This window comes from Periophthalmus magnuspinnatus, chromosome 16, assembly GCF_009829125.3.
Source record: "Periophthalmus magnuspinnatus isolate fPerMag1 chromosome 16, fPerMag1.2.pri, whole genome shotgun sequence".
Classification (NCBI taxonomy): domain Eukaryota; kingdom Metazoa; phylum Chordata; class Actinopteri; order Gobiiformes; family Gobiidae; genus Periophthalmus; species Periophthalmus magnuspinnatus.
In genome coordinates, this window is record NC_047141.1 from 32,181,975 (window position 1) to 32,208,699 (window position 26,725).

The window sequence follows — 26,725 nt, forward strand, 5'->3', positions numbered from 1 at the left end:
AAATCAGGTCCTTCTTTCCCCGACGTCGCTCCCACTAGCAACAGGTTTTGATTGACAGCGGCAAGGGGCGTGACCTTCAACAGCCTCGCTCCAGATTGGCTCTTTGGTTGCTATGATACTCGTGGTCGGGTGACGTCACACTCACTTTTTTGTTCTCTGCCAGACAAAAATGCAGAGAGAACCTTGAAGCTCACTATGTAAACACTGATCATAATTTCAACTTTTATTGTTTTGTACCAACTGTTTTTAGAATAAATAAATAAATGAGAGATGAGAGATGTCTTCTAACTCTTTAAATGTGCCTTTCTTAGACGTCGTCAGCCCTCTCCCAGACTCTTACAGCCCGCAGTACGTTGAGGCCGCCTGGTATCCCTGGTGGGAGAAGCAGGGATTCTTCAAGCCTGAATATGGAGTATGAGAATGACACGGAAAAGTAAAATGTTCAACTCACACAAATGTATTGAATCATTTTTTGATCTGTTTCTTCTGCAGAGGAAGGACATCTCTGAGCCAAACCCTCGTGGTATATTCATGATGTGTATCCCTCCGCCAAATGTGACCGGATCTCTTCACCTGGGCCACGCTCTGACAAACGCCATTCAGGACTGTCTCACGCGATGGTGCGTTCTGTCGTTTATTATTTATTTATTTTATTTCTGTTTATTTAAAAATGTTGAGTGCACAATATTTGGACAAATCAGAAATGTGTAAATACCATAGACTGTTTATATAAATGGACATACCGAACCTGCTAATGTTCCAAACAGGAAGTGGTCATGTCGCACTTCCTGTTCCATCGACTCTGGCTCCAATTCACTTTCTATTGATAAACTGTGTCCTCTCTCTGTCTCTGCTGCTTCAGACTCATTTTGGTCTTAAATGTTCAGATTAACCCTCTACATGATCCTGGGGTTTATTTTGAGTTATTTTGAGGGTTTTTTTTTCTTTCATTTTTTTAAGTTATTATAGGTTTATTTATTTATTTTATTTTGAGTTAATTTTTTTTTGTTATTTTGAGTTTTTGTTTGTTTTTTTCAGGTTATTTTGAGTTTATTTTGATTAATTAATTAATTTATTTATTTATTTTTAGTTTATTTTTAATTTTTTTTAAACTGTGTCCTCTCTCTGTCTCTGCTGCTTCAGACTCATTTTGGTCTTAAATGTTCAGATTAAACCTCGACATGATCCTGGGGTTTTTATTTTTTTGTTATTTTGAGGTTTTTTTTCCTTTTTTTAAGTTATTTTAGGTTTATTTATTTATTTATTTTATTTTGAGTTAATTTGAGTTTTTGTTTGTTTTTTTCAGGTTATATTGAGTTTATTCTGATTTATTTATTTATTTTTTGTTATTTTCAGGATTTTTTTTTGTTATATTGAGTTTATTTTGATTTATTTATTAATTTTTTGTTATTTTCAGGATTTTTTTTTTGTTATATTGAGTTTATTTTGATTTATTTATTTATTTATTTATTGTTATTTTCAGGATTTTTTTTGTTATATTGAGTTTATTTTGATTTATTTATTTATTTATTGTTATTTTCAGGATTTTTTTTGTTATATTGAGTTTATTTTGATTGATTTATTTATTTATTGTTATTTTCAGGATTTTTTTTGTTATATTGAGTTTATTTTGATTTATTTATTAATTTATTTTTATTTTTAGTTTATTATTATTTTTTTTTTAAACTGTGTCCCCTCTCTCTGTCTCTGCTGCTTCAGACTCATTTTGGTCTTAAATGTTCGTATTAACCCTCTACATGATCCTGGGGTTTTTATTTCACTATTGTGTCTGTAAATCAACATATGAACATTAATAACAGACAAATCAGGTCCTTCTTTTCTCAAAATGTAAAAGATTTTTTATCGTACTTCGGTGAAACATAAAATAAACTAAACTACACACAAAGTTGAACAGTCGACATTAAAACAAAACATTTATTATTGATTTGGTTGCGTATATTGTGTCTTAATAATAATACAAATAAAAAGTGCACTGTGTAACTTTGATTGTGGAGGGATGAACTACCTGCTTGTCGCCATGGAGATGTTGTTGCTTTGACTAGAATGCTCCACAGTATGGCATTACACTTATCCATCTTGCTTTTATATAATAACCAGTGTTTTTTTTAAAATTAGTAAAAATACACTTCACAGATTTGACACATCGCTCGTCTCCGTGGCTATAAATACGTTTAATGCCGTATTGTGGGACATCCTTAGCAAAGCAATAACATCTATGTGCGGACAAAGAGATGCCAGAGATGCTTGCAACCGAAAAGTTACGCAGTCCGGCTTTTAAATGCTGCTGTTGCCTCTTTGTTTAGGCACAGAATGAAAGGGGAGACGACGCTGTGGAACCCGGGCTGTGACCACGCCGGGATCGCGACGCAGGTGGTCGTGGAGAAGAAGCTGATGAGGGAGAGAGGGATGAGCCGCCACGACCTGGGCAGAGAAAACTTCATACAGGAAGTGTGGAAGTGGAAGAACGAGTGAGTAAAACGAGACCAAGTGTGCGTCTGAATGTCTCCCCCAGCTCCTAACGTCGCACGCGTCACACAGCCCTGTCCTCTTTAACGGACTTTATACACACACGGCTCAAAACATCTGGGTGAAAAAAAGTTTAAACTCTGATAAAACTTCATTTCTGTCATAAATACTGATCAGATTGGACTGGGACAAGAATTTATGGACTAATAATAAATGTAGACTTTTTAAAATCAAGATTGATCTCACATAAACTGCATTATTACCGTAAATTTCAGACTATAAGCCTCTACTTTTTTCCCCACACTTTGAACTCTTTGAACGGTGCAGCTAATTTATATTTTTTTACTAGCTAACGTCCACCGGGGGGCGCTCTCTAGCTGTAAACGCAAAAGGGAGACGGACATGGGGAGAGATTATGCGCTGAAGAATGCAAGAGTTTTGATTTTGAACTGTCATTTTGCGCATCACAACACAGCCTCATCAACGAAAACACAAAGAAATGAAAATGATGCAGATTTTAAGATGAAGGCAATGGATCTGTGCATCAAAGAAGGAAATAGAGCCACCGCACGTAAGTTTGACCATCAATGAACCGATGGTGCGACGTTGGAGGCGGCAGCGGGAAGAACTTAGTCGATGTAAAAAGACGACAAAAACTTTCAGAAGAAAAAAAAAGCAGATGGCCCGTGTTGGTGGTGTTTTATTTCCTAAACCTGCAGCTGTGTTCATACGGTGTTGATGTCGTGTTGGTGCAGATTTTCTTGCACAATTTAAAAAGAAGCGTGTCTTAAATAAAAATAAAAATAAAACAAATGAGTGTTCCGTCTTTCTGTGTAAATATCTCAAGTTACAACACGAAAACCTACGGCTTATATTCAAGTGCAGCTTATATATATTCAAAATTGATCTTCTTTTCAAATTGAGCTGCTGCGGTTTATTCTCAGATGCGCTCAAGTCTGAAATTTACGGTAATTCTCGCTCTGTTTGCAGCTCGAGTTTAGGAAAGTGGCTAACGCTCGCAACTTTACACCATAACAGTTTATTTAAGAGTGTTTTGTTCATAATCAGGAAAAAGTCGAGCTTCTGTCTGCTTCACCTGTCGTTATCTGTTGTTGTTTTTTTCCGACTCTTGCAGTGCATTGTGGTCTATATTGTCCGCTCTGTTGACCATTGATGCCCACTACTTTTCAAGGTGCATTGTGGGAAATGTTTAGTGCGCCGCTTTTTCACCAGCTGGACATTCGGACAGCACTAAAAATTACCCCTAAATAGTGCCCCCTGTAGGAAATGATGTGCACACTCAGACACAGCCTAAAAGTTTAAATTTCAACTTAAAATGCAAAATAATATTGAATTCTGTCAACTGGATGTGAGCTTCTTCACTGATCCAAGTAGTTTGTGGTTGTCCTGAAGTTTTAACGCTTTGGTTTTGGATTTGAGATGCACTAAAAAGTAAAATAATTATAAATCTAAAAAGCCAACATTTGACGTAAGGACGATCTTTTAGGAAAGGAGACAGAATCTACCACCAGCTGAAGAAACTGGGGTCGTCGCTGGACTGGGACAGAGCCTGCTTCACGATGGACCCTGTAAGATTCACATTCATTCAGTTTTGTTGAAGAAAATTAAATGTTCTGTCATTTCATACGTTTTATTTTTGTTTAGAAACTTTCCTACGCCGTCCAAGAAGCGTTTGTCCGAATGCACGAAGAGGGAGTGATCTACAGAAGCAAGAGGCTGGTGAACTGGTCCTGTACGCTCAACTCTGCCATCTCAGACATCGAGGTAATGAGTTTTATTCAATGTAACACACAAAATATCTCATTTAGCCGTTTCTCAGGAGTAAACGGGTGATGGCTGCAGAGTTTATTTGCTCTACACGGAGGTTTATTTAGGATCGTATTTCAATTTCATACAATTTTATTCATGCTCCTGCTCTAATCTGGGTTTCAGCCTGTCCTGGCCCAGCCCCTTTGTTAAATTTTAGACCCACTGTGGCCTGTGTGTCAAAACGTTTCCCCTCCCCTGGACTAGTCCCTGTGTTTCTTGAAAAGGCAAATATATCATGAAGCTGGATGTAATGCTGTAGTTTTCAAATCATGGTGGTACTCGGGGGTTTAAGCAGATCAAGATGTCGATTTCATGCAGTTTTATTCATACTTTTATTCTGGGATTAGGTTAATTTCAGTCCAGATTAAGTCTTAGTCCAGCCTCTGTGTTTCTTTAAAAGCTCATATGTTTATGAGTTTGCACTTGTTGTGAAATATTAGTGAAATAATTTATACCGATCCATCTATTTTCTTCCTTGCTTCTTCCTTCCAAGTTCTTTTCCCCAAAAAAACATGACAGCACAGACACAGTGGACACAACCTGGAGTATTTTTGTCTTCGTTAGTGTGTGAATAATGTCCCACATAGTTCTTTAAAAGCTCAAATGAAAAACTTATTGTCAAACCAAACATGCTTCACCTATAGCAGCAAAGTGGGTTTAACGGGGCAAAATATGAAGGGGATCGGTGCAGAATGTACGGTAATTGTCTTGAATGGGCCAAACTGACTGGAATATGCAGTATCTGTGCAATGAGTGTAATGTGCAATAATGGGACCTGTGCAGTGAATGGAACGTACTGTGCAATTTTTAACTTGACCCTTTTGTGACCCCAACCTCACGTCTGTTCATCAATCTGCATTCTCCCAGTCAAATAAATAAATAAAAATAGTTTTGTTGACCTACACACCTGATTTTTGTTGTTTTCTCGTGCAGGTGGATAAGAAGGAGCTGACGGGCAGAACGCTGCTGCCTGTCCCCGGTTACAAAGAGAAGGTGGAGTTTGGAGTTCTCGTGTCTTTCGCCTACAAAATCGAAGGATCAGGTGCAGAACAAACGGCCAGTATCAATATTTACAATTTGGGAAGCGAAATTATACATGTTCTAAATGAAATGAAAGGTTATGATTGGCTTTGAAAACACTGAAAAGATTACAAAACGTGAGAAAGATTACGACGTGGCTGAGAAAAAGTGGACAATCTTTGTTCCAGAATGACTGGAAAAGTTGATACCAGGGGTCGTTTTGTTTCATTTACACATTAACGCACAAACAAACCTGCATATTTAAGCTGAGTTCTTCTCTCAAACTGAAAACACTCCGTTCCACCTTGTGATGTCATCATGTGGTGATACAGGAAGTGCTCCGCTGTGTTTTTAAACACCACACACCTTCATTTCTAGAATCATTTGGATCATTTCAGCTCTGAAATTTCAAATCTCTACTAAACTAAAGGTAAAACGTAGCGGTTAACCTGAAAAGTACAGCTTGATGACATCACAAGGTGGAACAAAGATCAAACAGAATCAATTTTGTGTCATTTACGACCAATTACTTTAGTTTTCTGCCATATTCGTGTGCTTAAAATGAGTTTCTGAACAGTTTTTTTGCCTGTCCTGTTATAGTTATTTGAATATTACTCACGTTATTTCTCACTCTGTCCAAATTGATGTTCATATTTGTTGACGGCAGATTCTTACAATAAAATCCCGCTTATTTCGCCGTTGGTTTTCTTCATCCTTTCCTCCATTTCAGACGAGGAGGTCATCGTCGCCACCACTCGTATCGAGACGATGCTCGGAGACACCGCCGTGGCCGTGCACCCGAACGACCCGAGGTACCAGCACCTGAAGGGCAAAGTCGTGCTACATCCATTCTGCGACCGCAAGATGCCCGTTGTGTTCGACGACTTCGTGGACATGAACTTCGGAACAGGTCAGTGCTAAAGTTTAAACTAGACGAGGTTGATGTCTCATGTTTTTCTAATTATGACTCGAGATGGGGTAAAAGGTTAATATTGTTTATGGACACCCCGTATAAAATGACCCACAGACACGATAAAGTCTTTTTAAAACCTGTATTACAAAGGCAGTTCATCAGATATGTCTTAATCAAACTTTTTGTTAGTTTTCAAAGTGTTTTTTTCTCATTTAACGCACTTCTATATGAGCTCCATTAATCGTACGAAGCAGATCAGGACTGGACTGCAAACATGCAAAAAAAAGAAGTTGAAGTTGTTCAAGTTTGTGCGATGCCAGATTTAAATTGTAAAATGTAATTGCTGCTCTAATCCGCTCTAAACATGGCACTGGGACACTTCAGCCAAATGTAAAACTTAAACCAAAAACTCTTTATTTGTCAGGGACCTTGTACAGCCCCATTAATCTTACAAATCTCACAAAAGAAAAGATGTTTTGCACCAGATTTAGCTCCTGTTGCTTTCCATGTGCAGGTGAACACGCATTAAAACACGCATTTCATTACAATTACATTTCATCGTTAACATCAGCAGGAAAATGTCCAGTACCTGATGTTTCCTACAGTCCAAAACAATCAAAAAATCATTACGTGCAGGTTTTGAGCTTTGTTGACAGTTTATCTAGAGACAAACTGAACAAAACCGGCGACAAACTTCCTTCCTGTCTGACTTTTAACCGTGTTTCGTTGAATATGGAAACCCGTCAGATGAAGTTTAACCCGGTTTCGTCTTCATATTTCCCTCCTCTCTGTGTCTCTGTGGCGTTTAGGTGCTGTGAAAATCACTCCAGCTCACGATCACAACGACTACGAGGTCGGAGTGAGACACAATCTGGCGTTCGTCAACATTTTGGATGAAAACGGGCTGCTCATCAACGTGCCCCCTCCTTTTCTGGTACAGTGTGTGGAGCTCATTCTCATTCTGACCCAGACTCCGTGTTTTTCTCTGCCAATGTCAAACGTCCGGCTGCTACTTTTGGCTCTTTCTGCAAATTACCATGTGACCTTCTCCTCCGCTCGTCTCTTCTCTCACAATAACTTAACTCTGCCTTTCACCGCGTCCTCTTTGAACTTGTGACCGGGATGGAACAATAACAAATCCCACCTCATATTTATAAAAAGACTCTGTGTACTTAGAAAGATCGGTCCAGTATCGTATCGGCCGATATTCCACGGTTGAGTAACATCTAGGGAGGCATCGGTCTACCTTTTTCAGTTCTGATATTGACACTTTGAGTACTTTTTCCACCACTGTTTAAAGCCAGTTTTATTAAGTAAAAGTACAGATACTGAAACAAAAACAATACTTTTTATTGTTATTTTTATTTGTTTACTTTTATTTATTGTTCCCATAAAAGCTCGAAAAGGAGTGGGAAGAAGAACTCAAGTAAAAGTTCAAATATCACATGAAAAAATCTACTTAAAGAGCGAAAAGTAAAAGCCTTTCACACATATTTTGAGATGTAATAAAGCTTCAATTGTAGTGATTTTTATTTTTGTTTCTGCTGAACAAAACTCAACGCAAATCTTTGTGTTTCCTGCTGTTTTTATTTGTACATTTTAGTTTTGCTCAAATTATGAACGCGTTAAAAATGGCTTTTTAGCAGGTTTCACATGATAATAAAAAAAAAACTTGTATTTTTCAGTCCTGTTTACAAATGTAGTAGAGTAAAAGTACAGATACTGCTCTCAAATGTACAGACGTGAAGGTAAAACGTACACATCTTTGGTATCTACAGTACAGTACATTACTACTTAAGTATCTGCCGTTAGCCGATATTCTCTGATCTCTCTGAAGTATACGGTTGGAAAATGGCCGTTATTTCCTCACAACACAGTTAATTTATGACACAAAAGCTCCAGTTGTTACGTAACTGTTATTTATCCTTCAAATAAATATAAAACAGCTTTGCGTGAATAAAAGTTCTAATATTCTGACACGTTCTAGTCCAGAGTCGGCCCCGCACATCGTCTCATTACATCCAACTAAAAACTCAACTAGAATATCAGCTGAATCGATATCATAGAACCGATACTGCTCCAGCTTATTGTTCAGTATCAGCGTTGATATTTGACACTTTTATTGGTCCTTTCCTCGTAATATCGGATAATCGAATAGTTTTAACCTTTTAATCATTTCTACATTTCTTTAAAAAAAACACCGTCAAAGCTTTTTTCTATTTTCATTCGTCATAATTCATTCACGTTGACTGTTTTTTATCTTTTTGAACGTGCCGCTGCAACAAAACATTACATTTGGGAGAAGTTTCTTACAGTTTGATGCCTCGTAAAAGTCAGTGATACAGTATTTAAAGATGCACTGTGTAACTTTTTTTGGAGAAGGCTTCACCATCTGCTCGTCTCCGTGGAGATGTTATTGCTTTGCCTCATGTTCTGCAGAATCACATTGACCTTGATTATCTCCGTGCAGCTTAATTAACGTCCGGCTGCGGAACATTCCAGACAAACCGAGCCAAACCGTGGAAACGAGGCAGCAGAAAAGTTACACAGCGCAGCTTTAAAGGTCCTATATTACACAAAACTGACTCTTGTGAGGTTTGAGCGACGTTATAATGATGTTAACTCCTCAAAAACACACCTGGAGTTGCTCTGTTCCACTTTGTGATGTCATGAAGTGGGAGTTTTTGAGTTAACAGCTGCTTTTTTTAGCTTTTAGTTCAGCAGAGATTTTAAATTCCAGAGCGGAAATCACCCGAACGATTCAACATAGATCAGAAAATCGTGTAATATGGGTCTTTTTAAGAATTTTGCGATGATTTGTTATGTTATTAGACTTATTTTACGTTCCTACCTCAAGGCCTTCTCTCTGTCCTGTTTGTTCATTTAAATATAATGTTTTATGCAGTTTTTTTACACTGAAATATGCCTCAAGTCTTGCAGTTCCGTTTGCACAAAAGCACAACGTCGTAATAACTAAACTTCATTCAAAATCCGTTCTATTTCCACAGGGCATGAAGCGATTTGAAGCCAGAAAGGAAGTGCTCCAGGCTTTGAAGGACAGGGGCCAGTTTAAGGAAATCAAAGACAACCCCATGGTCGTCCCCGTCTGCAGGTACAGTGTGTTTTAAAAGAGTTTTAACACAAGTGCATAGTTTTTAAGTTTGTAAGTTTGTTTTCTGTGCGTTCTAGTCGATCCAAAGACATCGTGGAGCCGCTCCTGAAGCCGCAGTGGTACGTGAACTGCGCAGACATGGGGAAGCAGGCCGCAGACGCCGTGAGAGAAGGACGCCTCAAAATCATCCCCGATCATCACATCAAGACCTGGTTCAACTGGATGGACAATATCAGGTCATTACATGTGTTTTTTATAAGATTTTTATGTATTTAAAGGTCTGATATTACACAAAATTTACTTTAGGTCATGTTCTAACGCTGTTTCCTCCTCAAAAACAGACCTGGAGTTGTGTTTTGTTTCATTCTCACATGTTTGAGTCGCACTTTATTATCAGTCTGTTACATCTCCACAGCTCAAAACGCGACGTTCCACCTTGTGATGTCATCATGTGGTAGTTTTCAAATGAACAGCTATGTTTACTTTTATTTCAGTAGAGATTGTCAGTTCCATGTCTGAAATGATCCAAATGATTCTAGAAATGAAGGTGTGTGGAGTTTAAAAACACAGTGGAGCACTTCCTGTATCACCACATGATGACATCACAAGGTGGAACGGAGTGTTTTCAGTTTGAGAGAAGAACTCAGGCTAAATCTGCAGATACAAAACACAACTCCAGGTCTGTTTGTGATGAGGAAACAACATCAGAACATGGCTTAAAAAATTAATTTTACTTAATATAGGACCTTTTTAATAAACTGTTTTTTGGATTATTTGTTTTTTTTTATATATATATATATATATTTTTGATTATTTGTATTTTTGATATTTTATTACTATTATATTTTTTGTTTGTTTTTTTATTTATTATTATTATTATTTTTAAATAATTATAATAATAATAATAGAGAAATCGTGTTACTGAAATGTTATTGACATCATGACCATGTATCGAGACGCTTGACAACACAGAAAAACATTTTGTTGCCTCTCTCGTTTACAGATTCAGTGTTTTAGTTTGAGTTTTGTGTTTAAGTTTCAGCATATGTTAATTTCTTCTACAGAGACTGGTGCATCTCTCGACAGCTGTGGTGGGGGCACAGAATCCCTGCGTACTTTGTGACCGTCAACGACCCGTCTGTAAAACCAGGAGAGGTGAGATAATCCAACAAACTTAAAAGAAAAACGAAAAAGCAGATAGAAGTGCTGAACTTAAAGGGCTCATATTGCACTGTCCTCTGATCTGTTCTAATGTCGTTTCCTCGTCACACACAGACCTGGAGTTGTGTTTTGTTTCATTCGCACATGTTTAACACACAAACCTGCAGATTTAGGCTAAGAATTTAGTGCTACATCCCCAATTAACAGCATGAAATGATCAGAAAGAGTCCAGTAAAGGTGTAAAGAGGCACTTCCTGGTTCACACCTTATGACATCATGCAGTGGGACCAAGCGTTTTGAGATTGAGACAGAATAAATGCAGCTTTACGCCAACAAAATGTGACTCGAGCAAAGTAACTCCAGACATTTCAGCGTCAGAACCACCAAACCAATTCTATTCTTGGCTGATTTCTTCTCTCAAACTGTAAACACTCTGTTCCACCTTGTGATGTCATCATGTGGCGATACAGGAAGTGCTCCACTGTGTTTTTAAACTCCACACACCTTCATTTATAGAATCATTTGGATCAATTCAGACCCGGAATTGCCACTTATCTCGACTGAACTAAAGGTAAAACGTCGCTGTTAAACTTGAAAACTACCACTTCATGACATCACAAGGTGGAACGTCGCGTTTTGAGGTTTGGAGATGTAACAGACTAATAATAAATGAAACAAAACACAACTCCAGGTCTGTTTTTTGATGAGGAAACGGCATCAGAACATGACTTGAAGCTCCGAAGAGTCAATTTCGTGTAATATCGGAGCTTTTTTATCGTATTAACTCTTAAGATTTTAACCCATATAACACTGTATTTTCTCTTTAACCAACTACAACCACCATTTCTTCGACTCAACACATTATTATTATTACTATTGTTGTTCATGACCCTGTACCTCATTTCTTCCCGTGCGTTTGAGCCAAATTTGCCCCAGTACAAATATAACGTAAAAACAGCTGTTGACGTCGGTATAAATCCACTGTGCGCCGTCTGCATCTAATTATAATGTGTTTTATTGTCGCATAAACTCCGCTCTGGTCGCTGTTGTTGTTGTGAACGCGTAAGGTAAATGAGGAATAACTTTGGACCAGTGCAAACCATTTAAAATGAACTAGTTTGGGTTTTAAGACGGCGAAAAACCAGCTAAAAAACGCCTTGTAATTTTGAATAGTTGATGTGTTTTGTTGTTTATTGCTTTCGTTGTCCTGCGGTGTCTCCATCAAATACGGGCTTTATTATCTTTTATTAAAACAATAAAAACTTGTCTATGCCAGGACATGGATGGACATTACTGGGTGAGTGGGAGGACTGAAGAGGAGGCGAGGGACAAGGCGGCAAAACGCTTCAGTGTGACGGCGGACAAGATCACGCTCAGACAAGGTACGATTTTAAATACTATATAATCCGTCCGTGTTTTTGCTCTTTAAACTGTTCCTAGTGACGAAAGGAAGCGACACAACCCTGATGGTAGGTTGTTAATTACTAATAGAGCTACTTCTTCATTATCCAATCAAAGTAATTAGAGTGGGGTAGGTTGTTAGCGACCTCTAGTGTCTCAAAACAAAACTACACACAGGTTTAACGTTAACAATGAGATACGTCAAGCGAAGGCGAGCTTTTCTTTACGATCCAGCCGCGCCAACGGACAGGTGTGTGGGACTTTTATCATGGCCGGCACTTGTAGGTTGAAAGACGAGGGAGAACGATGCGCTAACCGCCAGACTGGATCCAACCCGGGGGGAGCGTCAAACTGGTCCACGACTCAGGAGACAGGATCGTCCGCAGAATTTTTATCATAGACTGCGGCTATCATAGTATCATAGCAACCAAAGAGCCAATCAGGAGTGAAACGGTTGAAAGGTAACGCCCCTTTCCACCTGCATCGCTGGTTTTAGCTGGGAGCGGCCGATTAGCAACGCTGTCAATCAAACCTGTTGCTAACGCTAACAGGAGCGACCTCGGAGAAAGAAGGCGCCCGATTTGTCTGTTATTGATGTTCATATCTTGATTTATGGAGAAAATAGCAAAATAAAAACCCCAGGATCATGTAGAGGGTTAATACAAACATTTAAGACTAAAATGACGAGTCTGACAGCAGCAGGGACAGAGAGAGGACACGGTTTTTCAATAGAAAGTGAATTGGAGCCAGAGTTAAAGGAGCTGGAAGTGCGCACACGATCACTTCTTGTTTGGAATGCGGCGGCTAGCACGTTAGCTATGCCCATTTATATAAACAGTGTATGATTTTTGCACATGTAACAAAAGAGGTTGAGTCGAGGCCGTAGCAGCTTTAATAAAATCGCTCATCGTACATGCTTTTGTTCTTTCAGATGAGGATGTTCTGGACACTTGGTTCTCCTCTGGCATTTTTCCTTTCTCTATCTTCGGTTGGCCTAACGAGGTAAAGTGCGTCTAAGGACGACCTGCCCTTGTATTTGCATAAATGAATATTAATAAATGGTCATAGACAATAATTTGAATGCATTTTAATAGAAGCTGCAGCACAGTTTCTGCCGAATGTTTTGTAAACGGTTCATCTTTTATTTACAGAGCGAATCTAATTTAAATGAATACAGGTTTTTCTAAATGCCATATAACGTTTTATTTTATTTATTCATACGGGGAGACCTAATGAGAGCACTTAGACTTTCTTTTACATAAGCGTCCTGTTCAAAATACTGAAAGAATACAAACAAAAAACAAAATAATTAAGTAAATAAGTCCATTTAAAACATTAAAAACAAGAACAGACGTGAGTTTAAACGTTACCTGATTATTAAATTGTGTCTGTGGCTCTAAAGTCTCCAGTTTTGCTTGTCCTTAGAATAAAGTTGCACTATGTAACTTTTCTGAGGCTGATGTTTTTGCTTAGCCTGGAGTGTTCCACAGTGCGGCATTAAACTGCTCAGAGTAAATTTCACGTTTTTTTTTTTTTTCAAGTGTTTTTCTCCTGCAACTGATTAAACGCAAGATCGGTCAGATTAATGTCACGCTGTGGAACTTTACGTGCAATGCGGTAACATCTCCATGGAGACGAGCAGGCGGCAGATCCCTCACCAGAAAAGTTACATTGCGTCTTTAATTGATCTATAAAAGTTTGAATACTTACACCTGAATATCTATGATTACAGATTGATTTTTGTTTAAGTATTTACATTTTCGGGGGAATTGTATCTTGTTATATATTTAAACTTGTATAAAAGTAAAAAATTAAGTTGATGTGTGAACAAAAACTTTATTTATTTTTGCGTGTTTGTTTAGTCGAAGGACCTGAGTGTGTTCTATCCTGGGACTCTGCTGGAGACGGGACACGACATCTTGTTTTTCTGGGTGGCTCGGATGGTGATGATGGGCCTGAAACTCACCGGAAAACTCCCCTTTAAAGAGGTAAATCTACGGGTGTCGTGTGGCGTTAAGATGCTGTTGTCATAGCAATGAACTGTTGAAAACCATAGACTGTGTTTATAAATGGACGTAGCTAACCTGCTAGCCGCCGCGTTACAAACAAGAAGTGATCGTGGGCGCACTTCCTGCCCCATCAACTCAATTTGAAAAAAAAAAACATGTCCTCTCTGTCTCTGCTGCTTCAGACTTTTTGGTCTTAAATGTTCATTTTTTATTATTATTTTATTTATTTGTATTTATTTATTTATATATTTACTTATTAAATTAAACTTTTTTTAAGTTATTTTGAGTTTTTTTTTTTTTTTATTTCCATTTTTTTTGTTATTTTCAGGTTTTTGTTTTTTTTTTGTTATTTTGAGATTTTTTATTTATTTATTTTTTGTTATTTTATTTTTTATTGCTTCAGACTCATTTTAGTCTTAAATGTTCGTATTAACCCTCGACATGATCCTGGGGTTTTTATTTCGCCAGTGAGCATTTAATTAAAGTGTATTTCATTTGTGTTAGTTCTTTTTTAAATTGTAGTTCTGAAGTGAAAGATTATTGTGATCTCAAAGTGTTAAAATTAAATTATATTTTATTATTTTTCGTGACTCAAAATAAGCTTCACTCTGCTTGTTTATACAAAGCATGAAAGCAAAAAAAATATATGTAATAATAATATAATATCTACAATGTTATCTTCATTTTAGATGTAAAACAAATATTTGCGGCTCCCAGTTTTTTGTTTTTTTTTTCGTGGAAACCGGGTCCAAATTGTCCGCTAACTGCTCTCGCCTGATGAACGTCATTTGGAGCTGGAGCTGTGGAAACAAGAATTTTAAAATGTAAAATCCAGAAATTCCTCCAATATTAAACCCCGTAGTTTCAGACTTTGGGTTCACACATTTGTCGTATTAATGTTGGGGCTAAAAGTCGTTGCAGTTTGTGATGGACGAGCGCCCGGTGTAACCATGGCGATGGTGAAAAAAAAACTAACAATTACAAAGTAACTGTTTTTTTTTTGTAGTTTTATTTTATTATTCAGTTTCATTTAATTAAAAAGCATCTAATTTTTGCACTTTTGCCAAATACATTTCATTTTACTTCAATTATTCTGTGTTTTGCTTAAATAAAAATGCCATAAACAATCGCTCAACCAACTAAAAATACAACAGCGGTCACATTTAGCACTGACCAAACCCAACAACTCATTGCTCAGTGCTGCCCCCTGTCTGTATTAAATATTTTTCGGCCTATAGAACGCCGTGATGTCATCTGAAACCCAACAATTCAGCTGTTTCCATGGCGACGCGACGCACAAATGAGCAAACGCTACCAAAAAAGTAAAAAAAAACAACGCAAAAGGGTTTAAACTGCACATTTTCAGGAGCCTGTGATCAATACGAGCGTCTGTGGTTCTGTTTTAAGTGTTTGATTTTCAACAAAATGGTGAAAATTAGTAAATGAAAAACTGTCGTGACTATAATTGCAGTTGTCTCTCGCTGTATCGCGGTTCACCCTTCACGTTCTCGCTGTTTCGCTGATTTTTCCAGTGCAATTCTACATGCTTTTTTACAGTGTATGAACGTGCGTTGCGTTCTGCGTCCCGACCGGCCAAGGCACTGCAGACCGCCGCAATCGATCTCCTCCGTTTAAGTTTAATTCATATATAATAATGCTGCACATTTACAGAGTGTTGATATTTTGTTATAAATTCTGTTTTATGTCGATGTTAAAATATCTTGGAACCGTTTTTTTATCCAAGTTTTACGTAAATATGTTACCGTCACTTTAAGAGCGGCAGCACGCACGAGGAAAAGAGCACGCGCCTGGGAAACGTGCTGAGTCGAGGCGGCGCATAAAGACGTTTTTCTTACCGTAGTATTGTTTATTTTTGAGACTTAGTTTGTTAGTTTATTTCTTTAAAAAGGATTTGGCAAAGCTGTGAAGTAAAATGTTTTAACTCTTTTTACGTTGGGGTCCAGTGAAAGTTATTTTCTCTTCAATAAAAATATACGAGTTACAGGAACGGACACAAAACCTCAACCCAAACAGAATGTGATCTGACAAATTTACATAAATGTTCGATCGACACGAAAGTGAAGAGGCGCCACGAGTCACTATTAATCAATTAAACAAGAAAGAAATGAGAGAGAATGTTAACGCCCGTCTGAAAAAGTGTATAAAGTGTGTGGTGAGGGGTTTTACAGCCTTAAAACACGTATAACTATAAAAAATTAAGCTGAAACTTTGCAGATTTCGTCTATTGCGGGTTATTTTTAGGACGTAACCCCCCACGATAAACGACGGACCACTGTTTTTGTGTAAGCGACTTGTTTAACTGCACAAATCAGTTCTCTCTGGTCAAACTGTGTTAAAACAAAGCTCACATTTAAGTCCGAGCCCGCGCAGAATGTTGATGATGTCAGCCGTAAAGTCTGAATAAGTTGCTTTTCCTTTTTGCACACGGCTAAACTAAACCTCTTTTGTGTAGGTGTATTTGCATGCGGTGGTGAGGGACGCGCACGGGCGGAAAATGAGCAAGTCCCTGGGCAACGTTATCGACCCCCTGGATGTGATTACAGGGATTTCTCTGGAGGTAAAACGGCTAATCACAATTTTAAGCTTGACAACACTCAGCTCCGTCCGTCCTCCCTCATTTGGATTATTTGGTCACTACATCCTCACGGCTCCCCTCAGGCTCATTTTCTTATGTAAGCTTTATTAAACCCCCTTTTCCTCCCAACAAGATTTTATTGAGACCATCAATCTCTCCATTTCCAGCCGGTCTAAAGCCTCGTAGGCAGATTAGGCGTGACGTGTCCACCAGAGGGCAGTAAAGGTCTGGGAGAGAATTGCAGTTGTATGTGATTTAAAAAGAGAAAATCTATTGTCTGGTTTTAAGAACAGCTAAATCTAACTGGAGATGGGTCTTTAAACATTAATGTGGTGCACGAGATGATACTGAAGTAGTTATTTTGACAGTTTTATACGTCAGAGTCGGGTTTTTATTTACTTTAGCTGAATGCATCTCCTGATTTTTATTTTATCACAGCTTATAATGTTTTTTATGTTGCTCCTCAATCCAAAGAAAGTTCCTAGTTTGTCAGTTTTGTTCTGATTCTGATATTTCATCTTTTTAATAATAAAACTGTTACAGCTGCAAAAATGGTTGGTAAAAATAACAGGAGGAAATGGGGGTGACGAGCGGGGAGGACATTCAGGAGTTCAGTTTGGGTTTAGACTTTCATTTAATTCCGCTGTAAGTTGACATGTGGCGTGGTAGTTCAGCTCAGACATTTACATAATCGTTTGGCAGATTCTGTTTGTCGTTGAGAAACGTCCAAAAATCTGAAAATGTGAGTTTTTGCCAATTTCCCACCAGCTCAGACTCGACACATTTTTAAATAAACAACATCACGTTTGGCTGTGGTTTCACTCCTCTCTCTCCATCTCTTCCTCTCTCTCTCTTTCACTCTCCATCTCTCGCTCTCCCCGTTCTTTCTCTCGTTCTCTCTTTCCGTCTCTCTCCCTCTCCCCCCACCTCTTTCCGTCACCCGCTCCCACTCGTTCTCTCCCTATTTCTCTCATTCTCTCCCTCTCTTCCTCTTGTTCCCTCCTTCCCTCTCCCCCTCTCATTCCCTCATTCTCTCTCCCTCTCTCCCTCCCTCCCTCCCTCTCGTTCCCTCTCCCCCCTCATTCCCTCGTTCCCTTCCTCCCTCTCGTTCCCTCTCCCCCTCATTCCCTCTCCCTCTCTCCCTCCCTCTCGTTCCCTCTCCACCTCATTCCCTCGTTCTCTCCCTCATCATTCCCTCCCTCCCTCCGTCCTCAGGGTCTTCATTCTCAGCTGATGGACAGTAACTTGGATCCTGTGGAGGTGGAGAAGGCCAAACAAGGGCAGAAGTCTGACTATCCGAGTGGGATCCCCGAGTGCGGCACAGACGCTCTCCGCTTCGCCCTGTGCGCCTACACGAGCCAAGGTCCAGTCTGAGCGTTTATTTACACGGAAAACATGTACAGGACGAGACACGCCATGACAAATATTATTATTATTTTATTATTATTATTATTATTATTATTGTCAGAGATGTGTGCACTGACCTCTCAAACTGCTCTACCCATAATCCCACATTTCTGATGATGTAATTCAGTAGCCACAGCTGCCCTGGGGCGGACTCACACGGCTGCAAACCTGTGTCGAGAATGTTCCACAGTGCAGCTTTAAACTTATGTGTTTACTGCAAAAAAAAAAAAAAAAAATCAACTAATTGCATTTTTCTTAGCATGAACGTGGAGCGCCTCTCCACAGACCTGGTGGTGCTTGTCTCCATGGAGATAAATAGCTGCCACACTGCGGAACATTCCAGGCAAAGTGATTAGCTCCGTGGAGACGAGCGCGTGTTGGTTACTATGGTTACATGGGGTCACTTACAGAAAAAAAACCTTTAACATTTTCGCAGCCAAAAGGGATTTAACGTCTTGCTCAAAGGTACAACGACATAATGGAGTAACTAGAGTGGGACTTGAACCGGCGACCCTCTGGTTATAAGCTCCTCCACCTCCAGGATAAACACATTTTCATATTTTGCTCACGGTTCGTTTCTGTTCGTGCTCCTCAGGCAGAGACATCAACCTGGACGTGAACCGTATCCTTGGTTACCGCCATTTCTGCAACAAACTGTGGAACGCCGTGAAGTTCGCCATGAAAACGCTCGGAGACGACTTTGTGCCGTCGGAAAAGGCCCAGGTGAGACGGGACCGAAAGACGCCGTATTATGAGACGCGTTTCTGATCTCAAACAGCCGTCAGTCAGCGTCAGTTTCATCGGGGGATTATCGGAGCGTAAAGTGTCAAACTGCGTCTTTACGGTTTAAACTCGCTCAAGTTTAAAAAGACGATTAAAGCGAAACTGTTCTGTAAAAGCAACGTGTCAGAGAATTTAACTGTTATAATCGTTTCCCCTCGACATTTACTCACCTGAAGTTGCATTTGGAGCGATTCATGTTTGAACGATCTTTAATATTTATATTTATTATTATTATTTTCGAGACGCCATTTTGCTGATCCTGTTTTCACTGTGAGTTTCATCGTTAATTACCGTAAATTTCGCACTATAAGCCGCTACTTTTTTCCCCCCGCGCTTTGAACCCCGCGGCTTTTACAACAGTGCGGCTAATTTATAGATTTTTTTACTGCCTAACGGCCACAGGGGGGCCACTGGGGGGCGCTCTAACAGTAAATGCAAAAGTGAGACATGGGGAAAGATGAACTGAGGCTTTTCAGACACAGTTTAAAAAATAAAAGCATTTCCTGAATTAAAACTAAAAAACTTCTGCGTAGCGTCTTTCTGTGTAAATATCTCATGTTGCAACACAAAAACCTGCAGCTTATATATGGACACAATTGATTTTATTTTCAAATTTAGCTGGTGTGGCTCATATTCAGGCTCTAAAGTCTCAAATTTCCGGTGATGCATTTGGAAAACAGTTTTTGAGCCTCACACATTCAGACTTTACTTCATGTTACAAATCTCTAATATAAACATATATATATATCCTGGTCCCGCCCCTCGGTCACATTTTACAACCCACTGTGTCCTCGGTGTCAAAAAGCTCTAGTGTGACGTGCATCTGTCCACAGGGGGCGCCGACAGCTCTACGGCGCCGACAGCTCCACGGCGCTTTTGTTGTGACGTTTACGGCGACGTCGGCTCCAAACGGACACCACAGTTTTCTAACTTGTTTCTTTTTAGATGAATATTGATGATTTAAAATGTGTAAATTATAACAGAATGATCCACAGAGATGAGAACCATAGGGACTCAATCCGTCTGCTTTAATCTTTATGTAACCATGGATACGCCACAAAAATGTCTAAAATACCTCGAGGTCTCCAAGAAATCCATGCCAAGGGTTAAATTAGTTTACATAAAAATCTTACATTTAATTGCTGAAGTTACCTCGGTTATTTAAAGCTGCACTGTGTAACTTTTGCTCCACGCTTTACCTGGAATGTTCCCTGGTGTAATTAGACTGATCTATCTCCATGGAGACCAGCGTGTGGAGAGTCACATGGCACGACTTGGAACACAAATTCATGTTTTTCAAGGTTTTTTTGGGCGGTAATGTGATATAATAATGTTTAATGCCATACAGTGGGACTTTTTAGGCAAAGCAACGTTATCACTATGGAAACAAGCAGGTGGCAGACCAGAAAGAAAGGTTACATATTGTACTTTAACTTGACCCACATGTTTTATTTTATGTTTAACTAATGCAGACTGATAAAAAGAGTAAAAAAAGAAAAGAAAATGGAGCTTCCATCAGGGAAATGTGGAGATTTTAAACGAGTTCAAATCCGTCACTCGCCTCGATTCATGTGATTTAAACTTTTAATTGGTTTAAGATTGAAGATGATTATTATTATTATTAAGATTTAATTTATTTAAGATGATCATTTTCACAGAGCGGCTCTGTGGAGTCGGCGAATCGGCTCCAAATAAGAAGAATTAGACCAAGAAAGGCTAAATCTGTGTCTATAATTAAAGCTGCATTATGTAACTTTTCTGATACTGTCCGACACCTCTTTATCGCTATGGTAACGGTGTTGCTTTGTATTAACGATCCGCAATATGGCATTAATCTGATCTTGCGTTATTTTATTTACTCAGTTACAGTTACATTTTTATCGCACAAAAGTCTCGTAAAAACAGATTGTTACTGCGTCGCCGCTCCACAGATCTAACCCGTAACTTGGGCCGGCGGTGTCGCCTGCCTGACGTTTTAATGCCATAGTGTGAAACATTCAAATCAATCGCCAATCGCCAATCTCCATGGAGACAAACAGTTAGTCGACTTTTTTTCTCTGAACTTTTGTTGATCTGTGTTTGATTTTCGCTTCGGTTAAACTTGATTTTGTGATATTTTTTTTTTGGGCAAAATTTTAAACAAAAATAAAAGTACCGTATTTTCCGGACTATACGTCGCTCTGGAGTATAAGTCGCACCAGGAAAAAATATAATAATGAAGAAAAAAACAAATATATATAAGTCGCATTTTTTGATTTAGCAGAAAACCTTTTTCTTTTTTCGTTTTTGTTCATTTTTCTCAGATGTTTTTTAATTCACCGTAATGTTGAATTTTAAATGTTCAGTGGTTCAGGAGGAGATGACACTGGTAAAAGTCTAGAGCGCCCCCGTGTGGTGAAGATGTGAATTATATATTTGAATAATTTCACATATAAGTCGCGTCTGAGTATAAGTCGCCCCCCGGACAAACTATGACAAAAGTGACACTTATCGTCCAGAAAATACAGTACTTGAATTTACTTTTATTTATTTTCACTTGATAAAAATATAAAATAAGAAACTTTAAATAACAGAAGAGACTTTTATCGCGCTAAACTCCAATAAAACATCTGCACCTTTATATAAGACAGTGACATTTATCAGAAAAGTTACAGTGAACTATGTTTGTTGTGATTTTTCCAAAAACAAAACGTGATGAAAATATTAAAATACTGTAAATTTTAGTCGCACCAGCTAAATTTTTAAAAGAAAATCAGTTTTTTTTTACATAAATCGCACTTTAATAGAAGCCGCAGCCGCAAAATGACAGTTCAAAATCAAAACTGGTGTGTTCTTCAGGGCGTAATCTTTCCCCACATCTGCGTTTACTGCTGTAGACTGCCCCCTGCTGGACACATCTATAAATTAGACGCATTTTGTAGAAGCTGCGGGCGTCAAAACGTGGGAAAAAGTTGTGGTTTTAGTCCTAAATTTACAGTCGTTGCGTTTGTATTTTGTCAAACTGATGTTCTACTTTATAAAAACAAAAAGAAAAGTTCCACAGTGCATCTTTAAATCCGTTTACGTTGTTCAAAATGATTCAAAGTTGGATTAAGACGAGCCCTTTTGTCCGTTTTAACCCGTTTCTGTGTCGTAGTTGTGCGGTCAGGAGAGCGTGTCCGACCGGTGGATTCTGTCCAGACTCAGCGCCGCCGTCGTTCTGTGCGACGAAGGATTCAAAGCCTACGACTTCCCCGCCATCACCACGGCGATCTACAACTTCTGGCTGTACGAGCTGTGCGACGTCTACCTGGTAACACGTTTACTCTCAACTTCAAGTTTTTAGCTCTTTTTTATGTTTTGAAGGATCTTTGTTGGGAAAGTCGGGTTTTTAGCAGTTTTAGCAGTTTTTTTGAGGGATCTGTGCCGAAAAGTCGACTTTTAAGATGCTTTTTTTTTACGTTTTTGAGGGATCTAGGCTGAAAGAGTTGAATTTTGAGCAGTTCTTTTGGTTTTTGAAGGATCTGTGCTGGAAAAATTGAGTTTTGTGCAGTTTTTTTGAGGTTTTGGAGGAATTGAAGCTGAAAAAGTTAAGATTTTTGCTGTTTTTTGAGTTTTTTTTAGGGATTTTTTTATAGGATAGTTGACTTTTGAGCTGTTTTTTGGAAATTTTGGAGGGATCTACACTGAAAAAGTTGAGTTTTTAGCCATTTTTGGAGTTTTTTTGAGGGATCTATGTTGGGGAAGTTGAGATTTCAGCTGCTTTTTTTTTTTTTTTAGTTTTTTTTAAAGTATCTGTGTTAGGATAGTGTTTTTTAGATTTTGGAAGGATCTACACTGAAAAAGTTGAGTTTTGAGCTGTTTTCGAGGAATCTGAAGAACAAATTTTAACCAACATTTACCAAGATCTTTCTTTTAAATAATTACTCTGAATAACTTTCAGCTTTGTTATTATGGTTTGGAGCAGAAACAAATTGGTAAGAATAAAAAAGTCTGTTGTTAATGTTCAGGAGAATAAAAAGCCAATGCATTTGTTGTTAAAAATTTTAAAAAGGAGAAAAAAAAAACTGGACTTGATCCGTAATTTTTGTCACATTGTTCAGCTTTACCTTGAGATGTAAAAAAAACAAAAAAGACAATGAAATGCCCAATCCAAAGTTGAGTTTTGAGCAGTTTTTTTTTAGGTGTTTGAGGGATCTATAAGGATAGTCGAGTTTTGAGCTGTTTTTTGAGGTTTTGGAGGAACTGAAGCTGAAAAAGTTAAGATTTTAGCTGTTTTTTCAGTTTTTTTTTAGGGAATTGTTATAGGATAGTTAAGTTTTGAGCAGTTTTTTTTAGGTGTTTGAGGGATCTACGCTGAAAAAGCTGAGTTTGAGCCATTTTTGCGGTATCTATTAGGATAGTTGAGTTTTGAGCTGTTTTTTGAGGTTTTGGAGGGATCTAAGCTGAAAAAGTTGAGTTTTTAATTTTTTTTTGACATTTTTTGAAGGTTCTGTGCTGGGAAAGCAGGTTTTTTTTTTAGTTTTGAGCTGTTTTTTGTTTTTTTTGAGGGATTTGTTATAGGATAGTTGACTTTTGAGCTGTTTTTTGAGATTTTGGAGGGATCTACACTGAAAAAGTTGAGTTTGAGCCGTTTTTTTGATGGATTTGTTTAAGGACAGGTGAGTTTTTTGAGTTTTTTTTAGAGGGATCTAGTCTGAAAAAGTTTAAACATTTACCAAGAGCAGTTTCTATTAAATTACTTTGATTAAACTTCAGGAGAATAAAAAACAGTTGTATTTGTTGTTAAAAAAGCTTTACCTTGAGCTGCTTTCAAAAATAAAACAGAATGAAATGCCAGATCCAAAATATGTTAAAATAGTAAACAAAACCCCGTAATATCGTCGGGATTTTCCGTTGGTCGTGTGAAGTTTAACGATCTGCTCCTTCTGCTGCAGGAGAGCGTCAAACCCGTGTTCACTAAAGGCGAGGAGGACGGCGGCGGTGCGTTGTGGGTGTGCAGACAGACCCTGTACACGTGTCTGGAGGTGGCTCTGCGGCTCCTCTCTCCCATCATGCCCTTCGTCACCGAGGAGCTGTACCAGAGGTTACCGCGGCGACGACCTCAGCACGACCCCCCCAGCGTCTGCGTCACGGCGTATCCCGACTCCCGCGAGGTGAGAGCAGATGTTTTAAAATGTCAAAACGTGAAATTAAAATGTGTTTTCATCTCGGAAAGAGCAGCCACAGCTTTGTTCAAATCACACAAACACTTAAGGATAATTAAAGCTCAATAACGGCACTTTAATCAGACAAAAACAAGCAGCGAGACTTGACTCATGATTAGAGCTGGACATTTATATTACGTTTATGAAGGATCTCTGTTGGGAAAGTTGAGTTTTGAGCGATTTTTTTGGAGCATTTTGAAGGAATCTAGGCTGAAAAAGTTGAGTTTTGAGGTGTTTTTTTGAGTTTTTTGAGGGATCTGTATTTGGAAAGTCGACTTTTGAGCTGTTTTTTGTGCATTTTGGGGCTCTGTGCAGGGAAAGTTTAGTTTTAAGCAGTTTTTTTTAGGTTTTTGAGGGATCGATGCTGAAAAAGTTGAGTTCTGAATTGTTTTTGCAGCATTTGGAGGGATCAGTGCTGAAGAAGTTGAGCTGTTTTTTGTGCGTTTTGAAGGACCTGGGTTTAAAAAGTTGAGTTTTGAGCAGTTTTTTTTTTAGGTTTTGAGGGATCTATGCTAAAAAAGTTGAGTTTTGAAACATTTTTTTAGGTTTTTGAAGGATCTGTGCCAAAAAGTTGACTTTGAGCTGTTTTTTTTTTGTTTTTTGAGGAATCTAGGCTGAGAAAGTTGAGTTTTGAGCTGTTTTTTGAGCATTTTGAGGGGGGCTACACTGAAAAAGATGAGTTATGAGGTTTTTTTTTTATTTATTAAATGTTTTTTTTGAAGGATCTGTGCTAGGAAAGTTGAGTTTTGAGCAGTTTTTTTTTAGGTTTTGAGGGATCTGTGCAGGGAAAGTTTAGTTTTGAGCTGTTTTATTTAGGTTTTGGAGGGATCTAGGCTGAAAAAGTCGAGTTTTGAATTGTTTTTGCTGCGTTTTGAGAAATCTATGCTGGAGAAGTTGAGTTTTGAGCGTTTTTGAGTTTTTTTGAGGGATCTGTACCAAAAAGTTTACTTTCTCAGCACAGATTCCTCAAAAAATGCAAAAAACAGTTCAATAGTCGAGTTTTGAGCTGTTTTTCTTTTGAGTGTTTAAGGTTTTGGAGAAAATTAGGCTGAAAAGTTGCATTTTGAGTTTTTTGGAGGGATTTTTTTTGAAGGATCTGTGCCGAAAAGTTGACTTTGAGCTCCTTTTGTTTTGTTTTTTTGAGGAATCTAGGCTGAGAAAGTTGAGTTTTGAGTTGTTTTTTGAGCGTTTTGAGGGGGCTACACTGAAAAAGATGAGTTATGAGCTTTTTTTTATTTATTAAATGTTTTTTTTTTTAAGGATCTGTGCTAGGAAAGTTGAGTTTTGAGGGCTCTAGGCTGAAAAAATTGAGTTTTTTTTGTTTTTGAGGGAACGATGCTGGGAAAGTTGAGTTTTGAGCTGGATTCTTTTTAGGTTTTGGAGGAATCAAAGCTGAAAAAGTTTATTTGAGAGCAGTTTTTTGTGTTTTGTTGAGGGATCTACGCTGCAAACATTGAATTTGAGCTGTTTTTTTAAGCATTTTGAAGGATCTGTACCGAAAAAGTTGAGTTTTGAGCAGTTTTTTTTTTATTTTTGAGGGATTTATGCTGGGAAAGTCGAGTTTTGATCTGTTTTTTGAGATTTTTGAAGAACACATTTTAACCAGCATTTACCAAGATCAGTTTCTTTTAAATAATTACTCGGAATAACTTTCAACTTTATTATTACCTCAAAGGAAATGTGTTTTACAGCAGGTGATAAATGAACTCGTATAACACATATATACATTTAAATTGATTAGGATTAGTTTTTAGACGGAGGAAATTGCTTTGTTATGTTGTTTTTATATGTGATAAAGACAATAACCTGTGAATCTTTAAGTAGAAGTAAAGTCGTTTTGCAAAAATGAAAAAAAATGAAGTAAAAGTTATTTAAAAGTTATTTCTCGGTTTAATTCTGACTCATGTTTTTGTCTGAATTTCAAACAGACAGATAATTTTAGTTTATTTAATTAAAACTGGGTAAATTAGCTCTAATATAAGGAACAAGGCACAAATATAAACCATCAGTTAAATGAGTTTTTGTCTCAGTTTGGAGCTTTTGTGATGCATTTGTAGTTTAGGACTCGGCGGCCGATGGTTTTACTTGTAAATAATATTTCTTAGACGTATTAAAATGTAACAAAGTCAAATGGAAAATATTTCTGATTATTAAAGTGCGATCTTAAAGTGACTCAAGTATAAATTATTGTTGATGAAAGTGATTTAACTTTTGGATAAGGACCAGATAATCAATAGTTTTACTCAAATAATCGTAACATATTTGAGGAAAGTCGTATTTTGAAACGATACAAACATTTTAAAAAAGCAAAATGGAAAATGGCTGTGAATATTCAAATATGAAGTACAAATAGTTTGAGTAAAACTGTCGGCGACCTCCACTACTAAAATAAATAAAACATACGTCAAATATATTAAAATGTCCAAAAATGTAAAAAACAAGTGAATATTCATAACTATTCTCCATTTTAAATATGAAGGTACTGAAGTAGAAAATGTCTTTTATAGTTTTATTCAAATAATTGTATTGTTGCTTCAGAATAAATAATACAAACCTCAAATAAAATATATGTTAAAATGCATAAACATTTTTAAAAAGTAAAATGGAAAATACTTACGAATATTCAAAGATGCTACTGCAAAGGTACTGAAGAAATAGACTTTTGCACTTATATTTGAGGAATGTATTAATTTTAAGTACCAATAAACTTATTTGAGTAAAAGTAAAATGGAAAATATTTATGAATACTCAAATATGAAGTCACTGAAGTAAACATTAGCTTTTGTACTTGAGTTGAAGTAATGGCTACGTTAACTATAA

At 37.8% G+C, this 26,725-nt stretch overlaps 1 protein-coding gene across 1 annotated transcript in view; it reads left to right on the forward strand.

Annotated features, from left to right (window-relative positions):
* vars1 (valyl-tRNA synthetase 1) overlaps window positions 1-26,725 on the forward strand; it is a 41,893-nt gene that overhangs the window by 9,062 nt on the left and 6,106 nt on the right. Inside the window, exons 7-25 of the mRNA XM_033980437.2 lie at window positions 312-412; window positions 493-620; window positions 2,325-2,489; window positions 3,995-4,076; window positions 4,153-4,272; window positions 5,251-5,359; window positions 6,068-6,247; window positions 7,060-7,184; window positions 9,259-9,362; window positions 9,440-9,598; window positions 10,427-10,517; window positions 11,800-11,905; window positions 12,856-12,926; window positions 13,787-13,912; window positions 16,407-16,511; window positions 17,745-17,892; window positions 18,532-18,659; window positions 21,856-22,011; window positions 23,636-23,854. Of these exons, the coding sequence (XP_033836328.1) occupies window positions 312-412; window positions 493-620; window positions 2,325-2,489; window positions 3,995-4,076; window positions 4,153-4,272; window positions 5,251-5,359; window positions 6,068-6,247; window positions 7,060-7,184; window positions 9,259-9,362; window positions 9,440-9,598; window positions 10,427-10,517; window positions 11,800-11,905; window positions 12,856-12,926; window positions 13,787-13,912; window positions 16,407-16,511; window positions 17,745-17,892; window positions 18,532-18,659; window positions 21,856-22,011; window positions 23,636-23,854 (2,423 nt within the window). The remainder of the gene's footprint in view (window positions 1-311; window positions 413-492; window positions 621-2,324; window positions 2,490-3,994; window positions 4,077-4,152; window positions 4,273-5,250; window positions 5,360-6,067; window positions 6,248-7,059; window positions 7,185-9,258; window positions 9,363-9,439; window positions 9,599-10,426; window positions 10,518-11,799; window positions 11,906-12,855; window positions 12,927-13,786; window positions 13,913-16,406; window positions 16,512-17,744; window positions 17,893-18,531; window positions 18,660-21,855; window positions 22,012-23,635; window positions 23,855-26,725) is intronic.